Consider the following 24,078-nt stretch of genomic DNA (forward strand, 5'->3'; position numbering starts at 1 on the left):
GATTTTTTTTTTTCCATAAGCAACCAAATTGTCAGAGTTAAAAAAAAAAAAAAAAGCCTGGAGAAGTTTCACATAATAAGTTTCTGTCTCTTTCCCATAATATTAAAAATCAAAGTTAGCCAATCAAATTGATTATAATGTGTTTTAGGCCAACAAAGAAGCCCACCTTCAGAGGCTGTCTGTCCATGAGATCAAAGGTCAAGTGCCTGATTCCTTGCTGCCCATTCCAACTCTTTGTGTATTTATTTGGAAGTGAGTCGCACTGAATTCAGAGGAGCTTTCTTTGAAGCAAGTGCGTATAGGACTTCGGCTTTACCTGGGAGTAAAAGATCCATGAACACTTTTCTAAAAATCCAGACCTTGGAGTGTGTGTGTGGCGGGGGGATACGCAGCATCTTTGCTGAACCTTTGATGTGCCCCTATACTGGTGCCTTATCTCATCTCCTTTCCACCGCTCACCTCTCACAGGCTGAAACTCAGCAGTCATAATGGCTTTTTCCCAGCCTGCAGGCAACTTCATACACCAAATCTGCAGTCATGGATCACTTCTCTGCACAGTCTCTCATCACTTCCCCTTCATGCCATGGTTCATTAGGAGTAGTTCTGCAAAACTGCCAGTACTGCATGAGTCTGAGGACCAAATGCCGTGCTCAAGATGGGGGGGGGGGCGGGACACTAAACCTGAGAGCTTGTTTGCCAGGACCCAGCTCAGTATCTATGGCAAAAACAAGTCAGGATCTCTGTACTTTCCCCCAATACCCAGACTCTCTGCCCTATGGAATCTTGGAATTTGCACTCAGAATTATTACTCATATATTTATATCCTGTTGTAATAACAAGGCAGCATATGAATATTAAAATAATTGTAAAAGCAACAATAAAATCAATTTTTTTAAAAAAGAGCAATAAAATAATGCAGCAGCAACAGCAAGGGAAACAGTCAAAGCATAAAATTAAATTCCACTGCAGTAAAGTGCCTCCTGAAACAAGAAGATCTTGGCTATGAAGTGGTTGATGCTCAGTGGATGAGACACTGTTCCTCATGCCGAGGTCCTAGGTACAACCCCTGGCTGGGAAGGACCACTATCTGCAAACCCTGGGGAGATAGGGCTTTCAGGTCCTACTTCTTAGCTTCCTGGAGGCTTCTGATTGGCCACTGTAGGAAACAGAATGCTGACTAGATAAACCTTGAGCCAGCTGGGTTCTTATAATCTTTCAACTAGACCAGTAATTCCCAAACTGACTCCCTGGGGAGCCGCAGAAACCAGCCAGGGGAGCCACTGAATCCTCGTGAAAAACCTGCCACCCTATACAATGTATAGCCCTAACGGGGAACCACGGTCAGTGGCCCGGTAAGTCAAGGGAGCTGCCTGTTGAAAAAGTTTGGGAACCACTGAACTAAACTGATAGATCTTATCTGATCCAGCAAGGTACTGTTTGTGTTATGTAGTGAAAAAGTTTGGGAAGATATGACTCAAGAAAGTGGATTCTGGGTGACATTTTGGGAAGCTGGAATACCAGTGAGCAGTTTTTGCCTGGGCGTGAAGTAAGGTAGATTTTAAATCCCAAATTGCATTCAGTTCCCCTCTAAACAGCTTTGCAAGTATGTAGCATATAACAGCGGCTTCTGTTCCAAAACAACTATGATGTTGCCCCATAATGAGGTGTTTTGCATCTCCCTGTAGCTTCTTAATGTCCTCCAGACAGAAACTGTGGATTGATCCCAAAACTTTTGAAGTTTGAGGCAAGCTGGTTCTCTCTTACCTCCCTTAAAATGCAGAGGCACACCTAAGCAAGCCAGATAAATTCCCAAGTTTAAAGAAAAGTTTTGGATACTGGAAGATACTTAGGCAGGTCCTTCAAAAACTTCAATCAAAAGCCCAAAGAAACAGTCTTTGTGAGTTCCTTGTGAGGGTGTTTTCTTTATGCTGTTAGATTAACAAAGCATGAGCTCATCATTAGTCAACAAGATACTGAGCGTGATCATCAAAGCAAACTACAGGAGAGTCCAAGATTGATTCATGTCAAGCAAATGTTTGTAGCTAACAGCTGTATTACCACTGATCCAGCCTTTCTCAGCAGGCACCTCCTAAGTGAGATGGATGTCATGTTGCAGGATCCAGGCCGTGGGGCCACGTTTGGCACAAATAACAGGCTTGTGTCAGCCCTCTTCTTTCCCCTGGGAGGATCTTGCACTAAAGTTTTGGAAAGTGTAGAACCAACCCTTTGAGAAATTTCACTCATCTGACTACATTGGGGCGGGGGTGGGGGGGCTTATCTTGAACTTTTTTGGTCAACCTCAAATTCTGCTTTACGCAAAACTTCAGTTGCAGTCCTAGTGAGTTCTCTCACTGAGAAGTGGGGAAAATTCACCCAGTACCTATTAAAAGCAGAAGCCGTGGGGCTAGTGGTAGATGTTGGATATCGTTAAGGGCAACTGAGTGGGAGGCTGATGTGGCCCCTCCCCCGCCCCTGCAACAACTTGGAGTGGTTCTAACATCTGAGTAGGACTTTGGAATTGCCGCTGTAAACAACTACAAGGTTTTCAGCCAGGTGTTTTGCTTAACTCATATTTGAATGTTTTGTGCTTGGCACTCTTGTTGATTCCAGCTGCTGCTCTTATAGAAGAGGAGGTATGGAAGACTGGAGACTGATGGGCTTCTTCCTGAGCCACCTGAGCCATGAGGCTGCAATCCTATGCACACTTTCCTGGGAGTAAGCCCCATTGAGCATAATGGGACTTCTGAGCAGTCACACATAGGATTGGGCTGTGAGTCTGCCTAATGGATGGGTGGCCTTGCACAGCCTGATCTTTGAACCCAAGTTGTGGAAAATGTGAGATGCAAACTGGTTTCAGATCCATCCTCTGAAATCTGATCATTGCTGTGTACCTTATTTTATAAACTAGGCTGTTAGCCTAGGCTCCTGGAGGGCATTGGCTTGTGTGTGTCCTGGATTGACTCTGCTCAGAAGGGAGCTTTTCTTGGGGTGTGCAATAGGATTGGCAATCACCTTATTCTATGTCACTTGGTAGCAGCTCATTGTGTTTGTACAGCAAACACCCTGTCCCACCCAATTTTTTGTAAAACTATTGTATGTTTTACAAAGTAAGAGAGGGTCTAACAGGACAGTTTCAAAATGTTATAATACTTGAAAGTTACCCATTAATTTGTTTAGATATTATTTTTTTAAACATGATCGTTCTCCCCCCAACCAGGCTCAGTCACAAACCATACCCCCAACATAGTTAACAACTACTTAAAAGTATTTTTTTTAATTTGCACAAGAAAGCAAATTAAAAACAAACCAGATCAAATGGAGAATAATATAATATGAATAATCATAATGAACAAGTAGGAATTTTTGGATCTCCTCCAAAGGAAGTTGAATAAATTATATTATTGTTTAGAAACTGAGAAGACAAAGAAACAAGAGAGATCCCTTCAGTGACCCCCTTTCAAACAGAGCTTAAATAGTCAGGTTTTTCTTTTCTTTTTTAAAGATGCTTGCTCAGTGGCGTAGCTAACGATCCTGCTGCCCGGTGCAGAGCTCAAGATGTTGCCCTGGAAGTGATGTCACATCCGGAAGTGACATCACTTCCGGGTTTTGATTTCACACCCACTTTTTTAAAAAGTGAAAAATAAAAAATCTGCCACATCCCCCCAGCACCAGCTCCCTCCTACTCACCTCCATTCCCTCTGAGGTCTTACACTGGGCTGCTCCTGCAGCCCCGTCAGGCTCATGGGGGGGAGAAGCAGTCACCACCAGCCAGGCACATTGGGCCACAGGGGTAATGGGCTACATTGAGGAGAGTCCTGCGCGTGTGAGGGGAGGTGGGGCATGCCCTCCCGCCGCGCTGTTTTGTTTGGTGGCACAGCTCGGGTCCAGCCACTGTGGGGGGGGGGGAGAGGAGGCTGTGGAGAAGCTGCCCTTCACATTGATTGTGCGGGAAGGAGAACTCAGGGCAGGCAGGGGGGGGGAAGTTGCACCTGACTGACGGAGGCTCCAATCCTATCTGGCTCCTATCCTATCTCCAATCCTTACCTTGGAGTAAGCCCCATTGGGTATAATGGGACTTACTTCTGAGTAGACCTGCCTGGGCTGGGCTGGCCTCTCAGGTTCCTGTCCCAGCCCCACTTTCCTGGGAGTAAGTCCCATTGGCTATACTGGGACTTACTTCTGAGTAGACCAGCACGGGCTTGGGCTCTGAGTTGCAATCCTCTGCACACCTTCCTGGGAGTAAGCCCCATTGGCTACACTGGGACTTACCTCTGAGTAGACGTGCCAAGGATTGGCTCTGAGTGGGTGAGTGAAAGGAAGGCTTTCCTGCTGCGGCTGGGGGGAGGAGGACCTGGGTCTTGGGGCAGGCAAGCAGGCGGGAGGAAGTTGTACCTGCCTGACTGAGGCTCCAATCCTGTCCACACTTTCCTGGGAGTAAGTTCCTTTGGATATTATGGGATTCCATTCATTCATTGGACATTATGGGACTTACTTCTAAGAAGACATGCATAGGATTGGGCTCTCAGGCCATGCAGGAGGTGGTGCTGGTGGTGATGTTGGTGGTGGAGGAGGAGGAGGAGGTGTCGTCGGTGGTGACTTGCCTCATCCTCCCTCCTTCCCTCCCGCTGCTGGCTCTGGTGGGATAGGGGCAAAAGAAGCCTTCAGCGCCTGCAGCTGTTGGCTCTCAGCAGAGGAAGGAAGGAGGCCCTGTTGCCGCCGCCTCCTCCTCCTGCACCTCCTCTCCCCACATTGAAGCGCCCCACAAAAACCTTCCAAAGCCCCGTTGAGGTCTCAGGCAGAGCGGAGCAGAGCTGCAAACTTTCTCCACTCAGTGCCTGCTGCCGCCTCCAGGCTCCGCCAGCAACAGCCAGAGCGAGGGCACCTGGCGGGGCTTCAGCAGCCCAAGGCAACTCGCATGTGGGCGGAGTTGCCCCAATGTTGCTCCCCAGCCCCTGATGTTGCCCGTCTCAACAGCTGTAGCCCGGTGCATTTGCTACCCCCTGCACTTATATAGTGACGCTACTGTGCTTGCTGTTTGTTGGCAACCTTCAGTCTCGAAAGACTATGGTATCGCGCTCTGAATGGTGGTTCTGGAACAGCGTCTAGTGTGGCTGAAAAGGCCAATCCGGGAGTGACAATCCCTTCCACACCGGGAGCAAGTGCAGTCTGTCCCTGGCTATGGGCCTTCCTTCTTTGCCTCAGTCTGTTGGCAAAGTGTCTCTTCAAACTGGAAGATGCCATGCTGCACAGCCTGCCTCCAAGTGGGCCGCTCAGAGGCCAGGGTTTCCCACCTGTTGAGGTCTATTCCTAAGGCCTTCAGATCCCTCTTGCAGATGGTGCTTGCTGTGCTTGCTGATACAACAGTGTATCTGTATAACCTAAATGTATCAAAGTTTTACCTTTGTAATTCAGTTACAATTAGCTATGGTCTAAGCAAATTTAGTCTGGTCCTTGAGCAAATACCTCAAAGATCAACATAACCACAATGCAGGTTAGCCCATCTGTTGAGTATGTGGCACATTTGTGCTGGGAACACTCTAGAACCAGATGCAGATGCTGGGTTTTTGGGAGCTGTTTTGCTTGTTTTTGTGTGTGTTTGTGCAAAATATAACACTGAAGGCTGCTATCTTGAAAGTCTCTTGGGGAGTCATATGAACTCCTTCTCTCCACTGAAACCTTCTCCCAGCCACTTTTCCCCCAGAGGACAGATTTTTCAGCACCAAATCTGACAGAGAGAAACTTTATTTAGGGAAAAAAAAAAACTGTGCTATTCAGTGACATATGTCTTTTGTTTATATGTATTTTGAAACTCTATATCCTCTCTTACCTGTCTTACGGGTAAATTGCTCAAAGCTGCTTACAACACAAAACAAATTTTTAAGCACAAAAATAGCACTTAAAATAGACAACCCAGAAGTATTAAAAAAAAGGTTTAGTCCAGCAAGTATCTACAAAAACCAACAGCAGAAAAAAATCTGGCGTAGTGTCAGATTGATCAGCTTTAAAAGCCAAGTGTTGACCCAGTATCTGAAGGTGTACAGAGAGGGGCCACCTGGGCTTCTTTAAGGAGAGAACTTTCTAGAAGTTCAGCACCACCACAGAAAAGGCCCTCAGAACCCATCAAACTTCCATAAGTGGTATAATATGGTGCCGGACTCAAGCATTACATAATAAACAAATTCCAGTGAGATACTATAGGATTTGTGATCCTCCTGGCACTTCTCTCCAAGATCTGATGGCAAAGTGCAGATGTGTGTGCCCCATTCTTAAGTCACACAATATACATGATTGCATAGTGTAAGTATGTATCTCCCTCATGAGGAAAGATCCTCATGAGGAAATCCATACCTCCTGGGGTTGGGGAAATACACCTTCCCTTTTGAAGATTAAGACAACACACTTGTTAGAAGGTACATTTTGTGCCATCCAAATGAGCCCTGGTCTGCACGCCTGTACACACAGATATGCACCAAGTTTTCTATCTCCACCCTGCCACACACACACACAAACACAAATCATGCACGTCCGTCTTGTAGGAATGAGTGGGTGTGCAGCATTACCAAAACTCTGCAGTGGACAATCACAAAGCAAACATAAATCAAGGCCTTTAAATTAACTGCTCCGAACAGGGATGCTTTGTTGTCCAGGCTTTTTTTTATTGATAGGGCATAACAAATTCTTTTTCATCAGGATGGGCCAGATTACATTGACTCGCCCTCCTTGTAGCTCACAGGGTTCTGGTACCTCACCAGTTATCCAGGGATACTCCCAGCCAGCCAGAGTCATGTAGCCTTTTCAAATGGAGGCCAGGGAGTGTAGGATGCTTGTGCCAACATTCCTGCAGATGAAGCAGCTTGGCTCCATGATCTATGGGGGAGAGGCCTCTTCTCCAGCCTTCCCTAGCTAGGTTGTGCGGTTTGTCTGGGGAGAGTTCACAGAAAGAGCCAAGACGCTTTGTGAGCAGAGGAACAAAGTGGGCAGAGCAGCTAGAAAGGCCATCACACTTCCTTTTGTAATTGGCTCCCAAATGAAAACTGGAAAGAATGGCTTGTCAGGACAAATAATTGCAGCTGCTTTTTTCGCTTCTAAGCTTTCCTCACCCTGTAAATGCAATGGGCAGGAAGACACATAGTTCTTAATTATTGAGTAATAATTCAAGAGGTAACAGAGACAACTCCACCATCAGGTTGCCTTCTATCTCGTGTACCTCCTTGCTTGCTGAAGTCATTAGGAGAGGCTTTGCAAGGCTTCCTTGGGTGCAAGGAAGGTGCAGGTCAGTGGCACCCAATCTTGGGAACTTCCTCCACACTTCCTCTGTTCCATTCATCTCTTCATTTTCAAATTCAGAAAGCCAAAGGAGTGGAGGAGGCAACTAGCTATTGCAAGATCTCATCCATCACTGCAGGTAGATACAATTAAGTATTAAATAAAACTGCACCCAAAGTAAGAGCAAACACACACAGCAAATGTATGTGGTCTGAATATTTCAAGGCGCATCTTAATACATCTGACCGTTCTGACTCTTTGCAGTATTTGTTGCAATGCTTTTTGTTCTCAAACAACAAAAAGCCTTGTAGCATCTTGAAGATGAACACATTTATTGTGGTGCAAACTTTATCTAGTTTGTGGACCAGACTAGATAGAGCCGCATCACCTGATGCATCTGATGTCATGAAGTGAATCCACAAAAGCTTATGCTGAAATAAATTATCTGATCATTTCTCAGGCTGTGGGTTGGGACCCACTAACTGGGTCACAAGCCAGTTTCAGGAGGGTCATGTAGCATCTAGCTCAGACACCTTTCAAAATACACCTGGAAATACAAGGTACAGAGCTTCTGGGTAGGGTGGGCTCCTGGTGGGAGAGAGACATGGTGCTTTGCCCTGAATAGGTGGGAAAATGGGTTGCTGGAAAGGGGGAGAGTATGTGGTTGGAGAAGGACCCATGTCTGTGTTTTGCTTTGACTTCTGAGCTGGAATGTTTGAATTTCAAGATATTAAAAATAACAGCATGAGCACGCTGTGCAATGGGACCTTCGGCTGATCATGACTTAGGTTTGAAGCCTAAATTCATGGTACCACTTCCACCTGTGACATCACTTCCAGGTTAATGATGTCACTTCCAGTGGGCCCCAACAGATTGTCATTCTAAAAAGTGAGTCCCAGTGCTAAAAAGTTTGAGAATCACTGAATTATCTTGTCTTTAAGTGCTACAAAACACTCTTTGCCACAACAGACTACAGCTATTTCTGAGCAGCTACAGAAAAACTTGGGTCTTTCAGAATGGGGCTGTAAGTCTGTGATGCTTGAAGTTTTGTTTAAAATATAACTGTCTTATAAGCCTGAAAAGAAGTCATTGGGGTGTGCTTGGTGTTAGGAAAAGGTGGTCTTTTTCTCTCTTTTTCCATCTTGTCCATCCTGGCTCAGACTTGGCCACAAATCAAAGGCAGTGCAAAATTAATTGGTTCCAATTAAGGGGGGTATTTTAGGAATTTCCTGATAGTGTCAGCACCCTGTTGCATCAAAGGCAAAATGCTGGCAAAGAGCTGAAGCTGACTGTGAAAAATTAAAACATGATACCAGTGTCTCTAGATATCTGGTTAATCACAGAGTGGTTGTCAGTTCCTCAATTATCCATGTTTGCCTTGCCAGCTCAGTAAGCCCCGGCTCTTGGTTGGTGTGCTTCTTAATGACAACTCAATGGCGACTTAAACTTTCTCTGATAGTCTCTAAGGCCCCAGCCACTCCCAAGCTGGTTCAGACAATGCTGAGCTCCTTAGAAGAAGGGTGGCATAAAAATGTGAAAAATAAAATAAACTTAAAGTCAAAGTCAAAAACCTTTATTGGGATAAAATAAATAAACTTAGTATTGTATTTACTGACACTTAGATGCCTCAGAAAGGTGCAGGAGCAGGGCATGATAGGAATATCCATCTCCAGCACTTGGTGGTCAGAAGATGAGCATTCTAACTTGTTCTGATTTTGTATCTACTGATAGAACTTTCATGTATTCCTCTAATCCTATGGTTTCCAACTTTCTAACTTTCTATTTGAATTTATCTACCAAGAAACCCCTGCATTGCACAGGCTTCTAAGTATTTCCTGAGGCTGTACAATTTTTTAATGATAAATATCAGCAAGCTGGTGTTTGGTTTGCTTGCAATTCCTGATCTTCCCTTTGTAGAGCTTCTGTTAAGCTTCGGAGAAATCCCAAGTTCTTCCAGAATACCTTTTGCTTTCATCCTTTTAAATAAAACAGTTGTATCCTGCACCACAAGATTCTACAGTCTTAGCTATAAAATGATTGACAGCCCAATCCTATCCACACTTTCCTGGGAGTAAGCCCCATTGAATCTAATGGGACTTACATCTGAGTAGACATGCATAGGATTAGGCTGTAAGGTGGTATTTATTTGCAAGCTAGTAAAATAAAATGTGCAATTTGGGCTCACGCAGATCTCTTGGGGTGAGTTCCTATGTTATGATAATCATGTAGGTCTCATGAGTTTGTCATCAGATGGTCACAGACACCAGAACGCTTGTTCCGTTTCTAACTCTGGCACACAGACCTCATCACTAGAGGCCCATGGCCCTAAACAGGACCAAAACTGAGAGATGGTAAGAGACCTGCATCTGTGGTGAAGAAGCCTGATATAGGAATCCATCCCTGAATGGGCGATTTATCTTTGGGGAGGCAATGATGTGAAATCTTTCACTGCAAAGAGGGTGTGAGTTCCTTAAGGTCAGGTCAGACCTCCTGGTGCCTAAGGCAGCCTGCCCAATATCTTTTCATAGTGTGTGTGCCTCCCCCCCCCAACCTGGTAGAATGGAGCACTGACAAAGACAGTGCTCTTCTGCTCCACACTTCCTCTTCTGTTTCATTCTCCCTTTTTGAATTCAGGGAGAAGGAGTGGAAGCAGATAAGTGAACACTTCCCCTGCCAGGCCATTGTCTGAAGCAAGTGTGACAGTTAACCTTAGAGTTTCTAGTACATAACACTTATAGTCATTTGAGGCTGTCTGTGGCTGCTGCTCCTATGGATATCTTAACTATAAAGATAAACACTCAGCAAGAAATCGGAGAATGAGAGAGGGGGAGGGGGAGGAAGGCAAAGCAAGATAATTCCTGTGGTTCAGAGGGAAAGGGTTCAGAAAATGCCTCACCTGCCTAGCTGAGTGAACTATCCTGGTTCTTCTGTCTTTAGGTTTTTTTACAGGTGATATAATGGGGCCAGATAATAGGGGATAGGAACTTGAACTCAAGGTCAGGAGCCTAAATTCTGCCCCTTTGGGCTTTTTTAAAAACTGGCAGCTCCTATGTAATATAGAAAAAAAATCCACCTAACTGCTCTAATGACATGCTTAACAACACGCACCAGTGGATCTCTTAACACACAAAGCCAGCTCTGGAAACAGCAACCCTCAATGAGTTGCTTAGCTATGTCCTACTGATAGCCAGAGTTAACCATGGCTGGGAGCTGTCTGAGTGCGCTTTGCATGTTTAAACTATTTCTCCTTCATCCTTCCAGGTTGGAAAGCTAATCCAAGAGGCAGCTGGAAGGAGTAACTTGAAGAGAGTAACTCTGGAACTGGGTGGGAAGAGCCCCAACATTATTTTTGCAGATGCAGATTGTAAGTAATCTGCAACACTTGTTAATACCCACGTATGTACGGTCAGTGTGTGTGTGTTTTAACAAGCCTCTTTTGGTGATGCTACCAAAGTGTCTTTGTGATCATTCTCCATCTAAACTGTTCAGTGATATATTCAAAAGGCTATTATTGTTGCCATTACTGTTAGCTATTTTATACAGTGCTTTTTGGTATTGAAGGGGATTCATGTATGTTAGCTCAGGCATCGTTGCAACAACCTGGTAAGGTACAGACAATGATGGGTTTTCTTCAGTTCTTGGCCTGCTGAGGAACCTATGAGAGCTGATCAATGCCAGAAAAAGTCATAGGAAACTATGAGTGCTAACATTTTTAAAGGGCAACCCTCCAGTTGTACCAATGCAACTCTGTGCAAAGTTGTGTTTTGTACAAGGGGCAGGACTAATTTGATGAATTCTGCAATCATCTCCCTTTAATGGAAATGTGAGTGGGGGGGGGGGGTGAGAAACTATGGGATGTTCTCCAACTGCAGTGCTCTGCCATTTCAAAAACTCTTGTTTTATTTTTTTATTTTTTAGATGAAGTGTACACTCACTCCTTCCAGCAGTCCATCACGGTGTTCTTAGGGCTCGTTATTTAAATGAGTAGGAGTAAAATTAACTAGACTAGAAGCTTTTCTTATGTTCTTTATATATGTTATTGTAAAAACTCAAAATCTGTCACTTACATATGCCAACTAGTAAAACTGCAAAGCCCCAAGTGCCTTTGGAGATTTGCATTCTAACTGGTCAGAATGCAAAGTTGCAGAGCATCTTTGGCGATTCTGGCTCAGTGCTAATTGGGAAGGAGCTATAGCTCCATGACATAACTCATGCTTTTTTTTTGCAGAAGGGCCCAGGTTCCGTGTCCACATATTAGAATTGGGAAAGAATCCAGTTTTGAAGATTTGGAGAGTTGCCACCAGTTAATATTGTCAGCACTGAGCTAGATGGGATGAACTAATGGTCTCAGGATATGGCAACTCTATAGAAGAAGACAAGTCCCCCACAGGAGCCTATTGTTCACATGCTATATTGGGAAGGATCACTTGGAGAAAAAGCCTTGACAAAAAACGTTCATATCTTTTGATTCACAGTGTGCCTTGGGGGATGAGGTCACCAATTGCTTCCATGGGATTTCAGTTTTGAAATTCTTAGCTGGGTCTGTTTTCCGCTCTGATATTTGGGCACATGCTGCTAATTTTTGCTACTGGATTTGTATTTGTCCACGAGGCTGGGTTCTGTGCTGTGGCTACAGTTTTATGATCCTACACGGTCTGGACAATGCCGGCACATTAGTAATTAATCCATTGTCGTCGTAACTAATATTAATTGCCTCCTGCAGTGTGTCTTGGGCTTTACTGATGCTTCTCCTCAGGCCCTTAAAACCTTTTTGATCTCTGCCCTGTTCTTACAGGAATTCTTACGTAAAAGCAAATGAATCATCTTCAGTAACGACAATGTTGCACTAGTAACATGTGTTTAGATGTTTTGATGTCCCCACTCCCCCACCAATGCTCTTTCCTTTGAAGTTAACACAGCATCATTTGCAGTTCTGAATAACGTGAGCGAGGCTGGCACCAAAGCAACAGATGTGGGGAAAGTTCTTTCAGCATGTGGCTTCTTTGGTTTTGCAGTGGATTATGCAGTGGAGCAAGCGCACCAAGGGGTCTTCTTCAACCAAGGGCAATGCTGCACAGCCGGCTCACGCATCTATGTGGAGGAGTCCATCTATGAGGAGTTTGTCCGAAGGAGTGTCGAGCGTGCCAAAAGGAGAGTTGTGGGGAGTCCTTTTGACCCAACCACAGAACAAGGACCACAGGTAATGAGTAGCATATACCAATTCTAAACACATTTGTCCCAATCTAGAATTACACTCAGGAGAGTGTGTTTCAGTGCGCCATCCAAACTTCTGCATGTGTGAACTGCTTTATTGACTTCAGTGGAAGGGATGTTGTCATGGTCTAGTGGTATCTTGTACTATGAGCTGAGAAAGTAGGCCAAAGCTTGCTTAGTCCCTTCTTGCCTCTCCCTGCCAGTGGGCTTCCCTGCTGCCCACTTCCAGTGGAGGAAGTGGAAGTTCTTCATATGGCTGCCTCCACTGAAGCAGCTCTCTAATTTGGGGAAAGCTTTGCTTTTGATCCAGTCACTTTACTGGGCAGACAGAAGTGGGCAATACTGGGTAGAGTGGCTGTTGACTATTGAGTCAATAGTCAGTTGAGACTATTGAGTGGCTGTTGTCTATTCAGCATGGGGTGAGAAAGTCTGAAAACCAATGTAGATGAACAATAAGAATAAATTAGAGATTCTTAAAAAGTGTTCAACCAGCAAGCATATACACAGGAAAAACAGTTGACCAAAAAGAAGTGTAAGAGCATATGAAGTACGAAGATAAACAGAAAGAAGCTCATCCATCTAACTTGAACTAGAATTGTACCTAGGTTGCAAACTCAGCAATATTCATATGTGATTCAGCTTCCAGTCCGACTTCTTGTCCAGTTGAAGCAGACTTCTCTTAGAGAGCTCTCTTGGTTTTGGCTCTCTCTTTTCCATTCCTCCAAAGTTAAAGCCTCTGATGGAATTAATCTCATCTAGAACCCCAGACCTGGCTATAGGTCAAACTGTGCAGGCCTGAGCCTTCAAATAAAACAACAGCACTGCCATGAGCCACATGAGATCAAGCCGCGACCAACTTTTAGGTACCCTTGTACCTGTTGAAGATCGCTGCCTTAGAGAGACAAATGTACCTTAGAAGCCACTTCTTGTATTAACTGCCACAACTAGCTGCATCCTGCCAACCAAACTCTAAACCTGTCTGCATGTTTTCCATGTAGAAAGAACAAAGATAGGTAGCTTCTACCTGTCACTTTTCTCTGCAATTATCATTCTTTGTTCACTCACTTTTTACAGAGCATCCAGAGTACAATATTGTCAGGCCACTGCATTTTAGTGTTTTTGTGAGGTGCTCCCAGGGGTTTTTTTTTGTATCAGATTTGAGGCCATTTAAAAATAAATAAATACCATCTTAGCACCAGCCTCTCTAGTACTGTATATTGAATAAGCAAAATGCCATTGAGACTTTCATGGGCTTCTGTGTCCTTAATTAAAGAGTTTCTGCTTGCATGTTGGGCCCATTATGAAGGACACAGATTGGGGATTGAGTGTGTCAGGAATTGCTCCTTAATTACCTCTTGAACAGCCTCACTTGCAGTGCAATCCTATGTATGTCCATTCAGAAGTAAGCCGTATTGTTTTCCTTTGGACTCCCAGGAAAATATGTACAGGATTGAAGCCTTAATTGTTCTAGTGTCAGTTTCTCATGGTGGAGAAGGGGGGGGGGGCACATAGGGCACAATCCTAACCAGGTCTACTCAGAGGTGAGTCCTATTTTGCCAATGGGGCTTACTCTCAGAAAAGTGTGGTTAGGATTGCAGCCTTAATCACTGGTTCCTTCATTAATTTGTTGTTTTCATTTCATAGCAATATTCTTCATACTACTTTTTTGCTATAAAAAGGGGGAAAATGCAAGTAAACCAGTAACGTATGCCTTCTGCTTCCCCAGTAATTTAATCTCGCTCACTCATCAGGAAGTAATGTAATGGGCTGAACCAACAATGAGGAAATGTTCTGGGGCTTTTGCTGAATGGAACTTACTTGCAAGTAAACTTTATAGGAGGATTTGGCTATGGGGAAAGGCACTGCTGGATAATGCAGCTCTATATTAAGTGCTGGTGTGGAACTTCTGCATTAATGATGCTTCCAGGGAGCTTATTTGAAAAGCAGCTAATGGGAAAGCAATCCCTCCTCAGTGCTAAATTTGAAAGAGAAAAAAAAAAAGATGTAGGAAAGGAGGATAGGCCAGTAATGTCAGGTGAAATGGACAAAATATCCATCAGGGGATGTTGTCTTAACAAAAGGAATTGCATAAAGTTGTTTGAAAAGTAGGAGGAGAGTGGATGACCTGAGGCAAGGTTTCCCAGTGCTTGGTGGGGCTGCTGGTACAGACATACACAAGCAGCTGCTGAAGAAATGTGCTTTGCAGCTCAAGTTTATCATCCAAAGTCAATGTTTTTTTATGATTCCGGAAGAATCTGACACTGCCACTTTCCTCTCCTCTCCCTCTTGTTTTAGATCGACAAGAAACAATACAACAAGATCTTGGAGCTTATTCAAAGTGGCATCGCTGAAGGCGCAAGACTGGAATGTGGGGGCAAAGGCCTGGGCAGGAAGGGCTTCTTCATTGAACCCACCGTCTTCTCCAACGTTACTGATGACATGCGCATTGCCAAGGAAGAGGTACCGGACCTCTCTATCCTTTCCTCTGAGATGAGGATCTTGTTTGTGGCCAAAACCCAATCCATGGATGCTCCTGCGTCTTTCTCTTTGAGCTACAGTATTGAATGTTTTTCCCATAGGTGTCAACCTGCCCTTCAAGCCCCCTTGGGTCCTAAAAACAGTTTACCAATTAGGCAAGAGAGTTTCTCAAAGGGGAAAAGTCCCTGGCACATGGCATGCCCCCATCTCCATACACACACCTCTAACTTTTTTTCATTGAAAAGATATTTAGACTGCTGTCTGATTAAGGGAATCTTGGGGCCAAACTTCACATTACTTTTAGCACATATATGGTTCTTTAAAAATAACCTAGGATTTAAAATGCTGTAAAACCACGGGGAGAGGAGTTGTGGGGCTTTGGTACTTTTTCCCAGCAAGGGGTCCAACCCTGATCATGTCCCCCTGTGCTATGTACAATATCAAAAAAAAAAAATTAAATTGGCATTGTCTCTGATAATTTATCCCATCTCTCTTTTTTCTTTGACATAATAACCACATATAAAACAATTCTTCCACACATTTACATTTTCAGCTACATTTTTTAAATACATTCTAATTCATATTTATCAATTTCATATGTATTCTTTTTTTTTCTTCAAATAAATTTGGGCCATTGTTATTAGCTGTATAAATCCTCCAATTTTCTTTAACCCTCAGGTTACCCCTCAGGGTTCTTTTTCTTTCTTACTTTCCATTTTTTCTCCTGTAATATCTTTAATAATTTAACTCTATAACAGAATCTGATAAATCCACACTTTCTTATATAGGGTGTGTTCATTCTTCCAGTTAACTGGGATATATTTTCTCCTTCTTGTTCCAACAAATTTTGTAATTTGTGCACTCCTGTTACTCTGTCCATCTTATCTTTCTTGATCTCCACCAGCGCCACTTCTTCATCATTGTTGATCATCCTGTTGATTTTACTCCTTGTCCGCTTTAGAAAATACAGTATAGGGCATTAGGGAAAATTTATTGTATATTATATAAATGAATGGATAAATCAATAAGAGGTAGAAATAGATAAGTAAGTAGATTAGGAGATATAGTATGATTAATTAGTAATGGTATATGGTATTTAGCACTCCTAAATGTATGTTATATGTTTGTATGTCTGTGTGTGTTAATAAAAATAAATAAATAATTTTTTCTTTAAAAAAAGAAAGCTTCATTGATGAGCACAGATTTGTACCTGGGTCTTCCAGGTCTTAAGTTCAATTCCCAAACCACTACACCATCCTGGCTTTTGAGTCCTGGATCAGAAGGAGACCTGGGGGCTGGTGCACCACTTTGTAAGAGGGAAGTGACATTTGACACAGTGTCTCAAGCGCCAGGAGGTCTTGGGCTGACCTTGGCTTGGAAGGCCTTGATTCTGCTTGAGCATTGGATGCACTGAGGGGTGGGACAGTTGAAATGCCAACCAGAAAGAGACATCCAACACCTTTGTCAGACTACCATGCCCATCTTGTTACAGATCTTTGGGCCTGTTCAAGAAATCCTGCGGTTTAAAACCATGGATGAAGTTATTGAAAGAGCCAACAATTCAGACTTTGGGCTGGTAGCTGCTGTCTTCACCAATGACATCAACAAGGCCCTCACCGTCTCCTCAGCGATGCAAGCCGGGACAGTTTGGTGAGGCTGGAGCTGAGTGCGGATGGCATCCACTTCAGAAGATGAGCATCTACCACTTTGGGTGTGGGTTAACAAAGAAACTTTTTCACACATGCTTTCTTTTTCTTTTCTTGAACAGGATAAATTGCTACAACGCCTTAAATGCCCAGAGTCCTTTCGGAGGATTCAAAATGTCCGGCAATGGGAGGGAAATGTAAGCACTGAGACGTGTTTCTTTTTTCCCATTTCTTTGTTGTTTATTTGTCTGCTTCCATTTAATATTTATTTCCATTAAGACACTTGCATAGGGCTCAGTACATTTGTCAGCTTGGAGGGAGGGACTTCCTTCTCAAGTGTTTTTTTTTGGGGGGGGGCTGTGTTCATCGGATTGGAACCATTCTGGTGGCATTGGATTCCTCTCAGTCTGCCCTTCCCAATGCATTAGCCATGTTCGCCTACTCATGAGTAAACACACAGTGTGACCCAGTTTCACTTTCCATAGGGCTCCATGCATTTGCCTTCTCAGCTGTCTGCTTGTCAGTTTCAGCTTCGCAACCCACCAACAATCAGGTTGCAACAATCAGGTTGCAAAGCACAGTTTGAGTAACCCTGTCAAGTTACAGATACAGTTACAAGTAACCCTTGTAGATTGTTCTCTATAGGTTGGACTTGTCCATCTTCCACTCTCTCTCCTTTAATAATAACCAAATTCTGTCACCTTATCTAGCGCCATCCACTTCTGTCTGTGGCTATATCCTTTCTCTAGTAAACCTTGTGCTTCTGTGTATTGTAGGTGGATTTTTTTTTAAAAGGACATTGAGCCACAACCTTCTTTACTTCCATTCCTTTTTTCAGGGGAGAGTGTGGACTGCGGGAATATTCTGAAGTGAAGACTGTGACAATAAAGATTCCTCAAAAGAACTCGTAAGAAGCTGAGGAGCGCCCTGTACCCGGTCGCCAGTCAAGCACCCTCTGTATTCCTTTATGGGGACTAGCACTCAGGAATTTTGGAGAGAAAAAAATTACACAGATAATTTTTTTAAAAAAGATCTTTTCAACCAGGCTCATAATTCACATTCTTCTCCCATTGCTGACCACAAACAACTGTTTTACAAAGTACAGTCAGAAACCATTTCAGAAATGCTCCATTGGGAGGTGCTCGTTAATAAACACAAACCCACACACAGACCGACACACACACACACACAGAGACAAAATCCTTTGCCTGAAAAGGAAGGCTGTTTTTTAAGTGATCTTCTTGACGTAGATTGCCTTGGCTTGCCATTTTTTGTATGTGGGCATTGCAATAGGATTAATTGGGGGCCGATATCTTAGCCCATGAGCATGTAGCTGGTGCCTCTTGCTAAAGACCAAGAGAGAAATATAAGCTGTGTAGCCACGTAACTGAACACGGGCATCTTTCCTAGGTGTTCCTGAAAGCATAATGGAATCCTGCAACTTGTTCTGCTTTTCTCGGAAGGAAGTTTCTAGTCCTCTTGCAGTGCAACTCTATGTATGTCTACTCAGACATAAGTCCCATGAGTACAGTGGGACTTACTCCTGTGTAAGTGTGTATAGGCCTGCGGCCTTTGTTTGCTACCACACTATCCATTTAGTCTGGGGTTGCTTCCCTTTGTTCACTTTTTTATGGAGAATCCAGGCAGTGCTGTAGACAAATCTAGTGTTTTGGTGTTATCCTCCTTTGTTTTATCAGACCTGTTATGGGGTGATTTTGAACATTTAAAATGCAGTCATAGCTCCAGCCTTTCTACAGTCAAAATTGCTAATGTTCTATAAAATAAAGAAAAATAATACAAGGAAGCCATCAATGAAAGCCCCCTCCTCTCCCCTAGAAAATGGAAGCTGACTAATTAAGGGCAGCTAAGAGGCAATTCATCACTAATCCTTCAGGCATGCTCACCGGGAAGCAATAAAACTGGCTGAGACTGCAATGAGGAAATGTTTAAATGATGTAGCAGAAGAGCTTAGCTGAATGGGACTTGTGAGTCAGTGTTGTAGAATAATTTTAGTGTCGAAGTAAACCTTGTTGCAGGGAACCTCGGGAACAGATGCTACTTGAACTCATGCAATTGTGGCTCAACTTTGGCTTCTCTCTGTTGCAGTAGATTCTTTATAAGGAAGCAACTTCCCTTCCATACATTGAGATTTGAAAGAAGTTATTCACCTGGCTGAAGAATGAACACTCTAATGCATAGTATCCTTATCAGAAAGGCAGCAGGCGGGGAACCAGGGACCAGCCTTGGCCAGCTGCTATCATGAGGAATGAGGCATTGTGGGAGTTCTGTAAGAACAGCTTCCTGGAATTTTCCCTTTTCACCAGCTACCTGCAGCTGTGTGACCTGTGCTGCAGCTGTCAACAGAGAGTATGCATGTGAAAGTGTTCATAATGCCACAGCATTTTGAGCAGAAATTACACCATGTCTTCCATGTGATTCCAGCTTTTGTGTTAAAGGCATTAATCTGCACATTGTCATTTTTAGAACCACCCAATTAACAGCAGCCTTCCAGCTTATTCTGTTGATGCTTGGTGTGGGTCAAAACTGAACAAGAGGAGGGGAGGGTCACTGCCACTCCATATCTGTTTTTTTCTGTTTTGTTTGTACATCTACTTATATTAAATTACTTTTGACATAGGGCCAGCCCATCCAACAGGCTGACTGAAGCAGTCAACATCTTTGGCAGGGGTGCCCGCTCCCACTGCCCTTTCTCTTGTATCCTGGATTCAAAAGGGGGGGGGACAGTGGAGATGAGAAAAGGAAGTGCAGATGAGAGTGGTGGGCTAGAGGCACTCTATCCTACCACTGTACCCCTACTTCCTCTTCCATTCATTTCTCTCTTTTTTTCTGAATACAGGGAGCTAGAGCAGAAGGAGACTGATTTGCCACCAAAAAAGAGGTTCAGCGTTTGGCATGTCACTTAGACACCAGGAGGTCCTGCTGTGACAAGATGCCATCGTTCTATGCAGGGCCCTACTCCTGTCACACATCATTGGCTGTTGGGCAAGCACCAGGCAACCAATAGCTTGATGATATCCTGCTGAACATTGCATTTAATTAGATGTTATAAAAACAAGAGTGGAAGCAGACGTTCTTTTTCTCCTATCATGTGTTTGCCCACCTTTGTGTCTAAAGCCTAAAATGACTCTTGTATATTTGGCACCTGGCCCTGAAATCATTGTTCTGCTGTTCATGGCTTCTGGCGAGTCATTTTTGTGTAGGTAGGTTCTTATTTCATTCTTAAATGTTTAGCAAGGGCAGTAAGTGACCTGGGCAGGAGGGATATATAAGATTCTGTGGCTTTCATTCTTGATCTGTGCTTTCCAAAAATAATCACATATCTGTAAATGTCTGCACTCTGAGAGCTCCCCCACAACAGAACTGTCCAACCTGAGAACTTGAATCATGTCTTCTTTAGAACAGAAGACCGATTAGGCAAATATCCAATATCTGGAGTTGACATTACTCATCACTCCTGACCACACCAATGTCTGCCCCCGCACTTCTCAAGTTCTGAAGAAGCACTGAATTGAGGATGCACCTCTGTCAAGGAGGGCCATTTAAATTCCAATATATCCATTTTATTCCCAGCTTGTCCCATTGCAGTTTTTTTCTTTGAGGATTTCTATGTAAACAAGACATCTCTCCCCCATGCTATATGTCTGAGGTGTTCTAAATGGATAATTCTTCAGAATGCCAATTAGTGCACTATTATAGTTGTGTTTCCTTGTGGCTGCTTGTGGCTTGGGTGGTTTAAGAACATGGCTGACATTGACATGACATTTGAAGCAATATTTATTTGGTCAATGCAAATGTAGTGTCAGGATGCCTGGATTGTGGGCCACTGTGGGCCACTGTGAGATACAGGAAGCTGGACTAGATGAGCCTTTGGTCTGATCCAGCAGGGCTCTTCTTATGTAAAAGAGGAGGGTTTGTGCATGTGAGTTCTAATTCAAGAGTGTCCAGCCATTTGTATCTTGCACAAATTATCCCCCATCGGAACATCCCACATCTGGCAAAATCTGGCTGGATTTGAGAAGGAGCAAATGGGAAGCATAACAGCCGGTTATTACACAGAAATGTCTCAGCAATGCTTGGACCCGATTCACCAGGAATCGCGCCAAGGCACAGAATGTCCCCCAAGGCTGTGTCTAGAGGCGTTTGAAATCCAAATGCAAAAGTTGCATTTTTGAGTGGTTGGTTGTGGGTTTTGTTTGGATTTTTGAAGGACAGCTGTGTGTACTCAGCTGTCCCATTTGGGTTACAGCATTTTTTAAAAACTGGATCTCCCAAAATGAATTTCTGTCTGTTAAAACACTCCAAAAGACAATTTGACTAAAATGTCATTTCACCTCTAAGCTGAAGGGCTGAAATGAGTTAGGGTATGGCAGAGTCCATTATGAGAAAGTGAGGCTGCTTGTGGGAAAAAGAATGATCAATACAATGTACTTTCATCCAAGGATCGAAACAAGAATGCTCAGGAATAATTCCATTAAACAGTATGCGCTTTCTACTATGGTTGGTCCAAAGGAACTTGCCTTATTCTGAGTCAGACCCTTGGTCTCTCTAGCTCAGGCTTGTTGACACTGCAGTGGCTGTCTACAGTTTCAGAAAGGAATCTTACATGGAGAAGCTGCCAGGGATTGAACCTGGGACCATCTGCATGCAACTGAAGTCCCCTACCACTGAGCCACAGCCTTTCCCCACAAGCTGGGTGATCAGATGCAATGGAAGACAGAGTGCCTATCACTCTATTCACTGTATAGAAGAGGGAATTTTGGCAGGTGCAGCTCAGCGTGGAAGTGTTTAAAATACTGCACCAGCCTCTTCTATACAATAGTTAGAGGGATAAACACTCTGTTCCCCATTGTATCTGGTTGCCCTGCCCACAGGTTGGTACTGAAGTCAGAAACCAAAATGGCGCCTTTCTCCTTTTCCCAATAATGAACATGGGACACAACCTGTTCTCTTGCGCAGATTGCATTCATTTCAATGAGACTTGCACAGAAGAATTTTACGGCTGGATTGTGCTCCATGGGTCAGATCCCTGTGTCTCCCCCTCAGTAGCCTTCAATGGTGCTGCCAATCTTCCACCCCAGCTTGCCTTGTGATTCAGCCCCCCTCTGTTTCCCACCCCAAGGTTTGTAATATTTATAACATTCCCTTTTGTCTCTGCTCTTTTTTTCCTCTCGGTGCAATGCATACTGTTCCTTTCCACAAGTGGTGATGCGTTAGCAAGCAAGACAATTCCTGAGGTGTGCAACGTGAATGTCATGTCCTCCTACTGTAGTGTTTTGTCAGTTTTTTTTAATGCATTAAGAAATTAGTTTTCTTACAATCTCCAATATTCATTGTGAAAGGAGAAGTTTTATTTCTTTCTTCTGTTATGTACTTTAAAAAAAACCTGTGCTAGCAATAAGCATTTATATTGTGTACTACTCTTCTGTATTATATATGTGTTGTCTGTGTTTGTGTGTTATTCCAAATAAATTTTCAGGTAACAATGACAAGTTGGTGTTCTTCCCAACCCACCCTTGCTGCACATGTTGGTGAATCATTTGGGGGGTTATTTTTGAAACACAAAATGCATGGTACATACAGACCATCTTTTCAGCTCTGGAAGGCTCTTGTTACCATTTTTTTAAAAAATCATGTATATAGTTATGAAAATAAGAAGTAAACCAAAAAGATATGAAGTATTTTTTATGATGTTTTCCATTAAAAGGCTTCCGAGACAAACTTCTGGCCGTTCTTTGTTATTGGTGGGACTGAAAGAGCGCATGTCTGAACAGAGGCAGTAGCTATATTTTCATTTGCACAATGAATAGAGGAAAAGGGACTGATTTTTTTTTTGGGGGGGGGGGTGTTTAAATATTATTGCAGCTGTATTTTCTTTCTTTTTTTGAAAGAAAACTCTGAATTGTGGATCCAGGTCAAAGGCAGGGTTCATCCTCACCCACTGTGGCCATAAAGTTTAGCTATCAACGAAAGGCTGAAATCATCAGCCTCCACAGGGCGCCCAGGCAAACTCTTGCTTCTCTGCAGGAGGCTTGGATAAAGTTTTAAGAAGTGATGATTTTTTATTTCCTCTCCAGATGAGTCACAGATATGATGAAGTTAACACCCAGATCACTTGCATGAGATACGCCACTGGCCCTTTTGAAGCCATAGGTCCTGGGTACGCATACTTGGAAGGGGTTGTTAAAAATCCATCCATTGGCATTTACTCCCAAATTAAAGTCATGCAAGAATCAAGGCCAGAATGCCCTTTCCCCGCTGATCTACTTTTAGGGCCAGGACTGCACAGCTGTTACCCATTTGTTGCACATCATCCACATTTTCCCTTGATAATCCATTTCTTTTGTGTGGATATTGCATGCTTCCTCCCCTCATCTGTACCTGGGAAAATGCAATTCACCTTGCTGTTGCTGCATGGAGTTTTATTGTCAGTCTTATAAACATCACCTGTTCAACATTACCTTTGATGTGAGTGGGGTGACCAGTAACACAATCACTTCATGTTCCACTCCATGCTTGCAGCATTTTTTTAAAACATTTCTTCATCAGTTTCAATACATTAGGGGCTGAGTATTCTCCCATCATCCACTCTATGGTAGAAACTAGCACCACTAACTTTGATGGGGTTCTGTAATCATGGAATTATTGTTTGCTTCAGGGAGCCAGTAACCTAAATGTAGGTGAAGGAGAGAAGGGGGAGAGACTACAGAAGTATGGCAGGCCCAAGACTTTACAGCCCCTGAGACAGCACATCTAAAGCCACCACCTGGCAGCACACCATTTTCTGCCTTTACTCACTGTGGCTGCCCCTCCCACTCCCTAGATTTATTTATTTTTTTAAAGATAGGGACATCTTTGACACTCCAGCCTTCCACTCTCCACCATGACCACACTACCTTTTCCATTCCATTCCCCTTCTCCTTTTTGAAACCAATGAATTAGGGGAGAAAGGATAGTGGAGACAAGCAGTGGCAGACCTGCCATTGAATGAACAGAGCAAATGCCCTGGGTGCAGAGCCTCACACAACTTCAGAACCGCACAGGAGCCTCCTCGAGGCTTCTGATGTGATCGGAAACTATGCTTCCGGTTTGCCCAGTTTAAACCATTGGGGAGCTTTCAGGAGGCTTACCCAATGTGTCCTGGAGTCGCATGAAGCTCTGTGTGCTCCAGGTGAGGGTGGTGGTGGATTTGCACAGGGGGTGGTGGTGGCATCCCATGGGAGGGTGCCATCGCAGACCTTTGCAGCGGGGCTGGGGAGGTCCACTACTGGAGACAAGCAGGAGACAGACAAAAGCAGGAACGAGTGTGTGTTCCTGCACACATGTACAACATCAATCCATTGCGTCAGGTTACCATCCTGAGTAGAGGAGGGCAATGGCAGGGTAACATGGGATGAACATGAGTGTACCTTATGTATGTTTTTCTGCCACAGTTGGGGCTGAAGATGTGATCTGT

The 24,078-nt window shown here is 43.7% G+C and overlaps 1 protein-coding gene across 2 annotated transcripts in view; it reads left to right on the top strand.

The window, feature by feature from the left end:
• Positions 1 to 19,239, top strand: part of ALDH1A2 (aldehyde dehydrogenase 1 family member A2) — an 80,906-nt gene extending 61,667 nt beyond the window's left edge. For both annotated transcript variants that reach the window (XM_066635119.1, XM_066635120.1), the window contains 6 exons: positions 10,528 to 10,630; positions 12,282 to 12,466; positions 14,776 to 14,940; positions 16,451 to 16,608; positions 16,727 to 16,801; positions 17,443 to 19,239. In XM_066635119.1, coding sequence (XP_066491216.1) covers positions 10,528 to 10,630; positions 12,282 to 12,466; positions 14,776 to 14,940; positions 16,451 to 16,608; positions 16,727 to 16,801; positions 17,443 to 17,515 — 759 coding nt within the window. In that variant the 3' untranslated portion in view covers positions 17,516 to 19,239. The remainder of the gene's footprint in view (positions 1 to 10,527; positions 10,631 to 12,281; positions 12,467 to 14,775; positions 14,941 to 16,450; positions 16,609 to 16,726; positions 16,802 to 17,442) is intronic.
• The last annotated feature ends 4,839 nt before the right edge of the window (positions 19,240 to 24,078 follow it).

This window comes from Tiliqua scincoides, chromosome 8 (assembly GCF_035046505.1).
Source record: "Tiliqua scincoides isolate rTilSci1 chromosome 8, rTilSci1.hap2, whole genome shotgun sequence".
NCBI classification, from domain to species: domain Eukaryota; kingdom Metazoa; phylum Chordata; class Lepidosauria; order Squamata; family Scincidae; genus Tiliqua; species Tiliqua scincoides.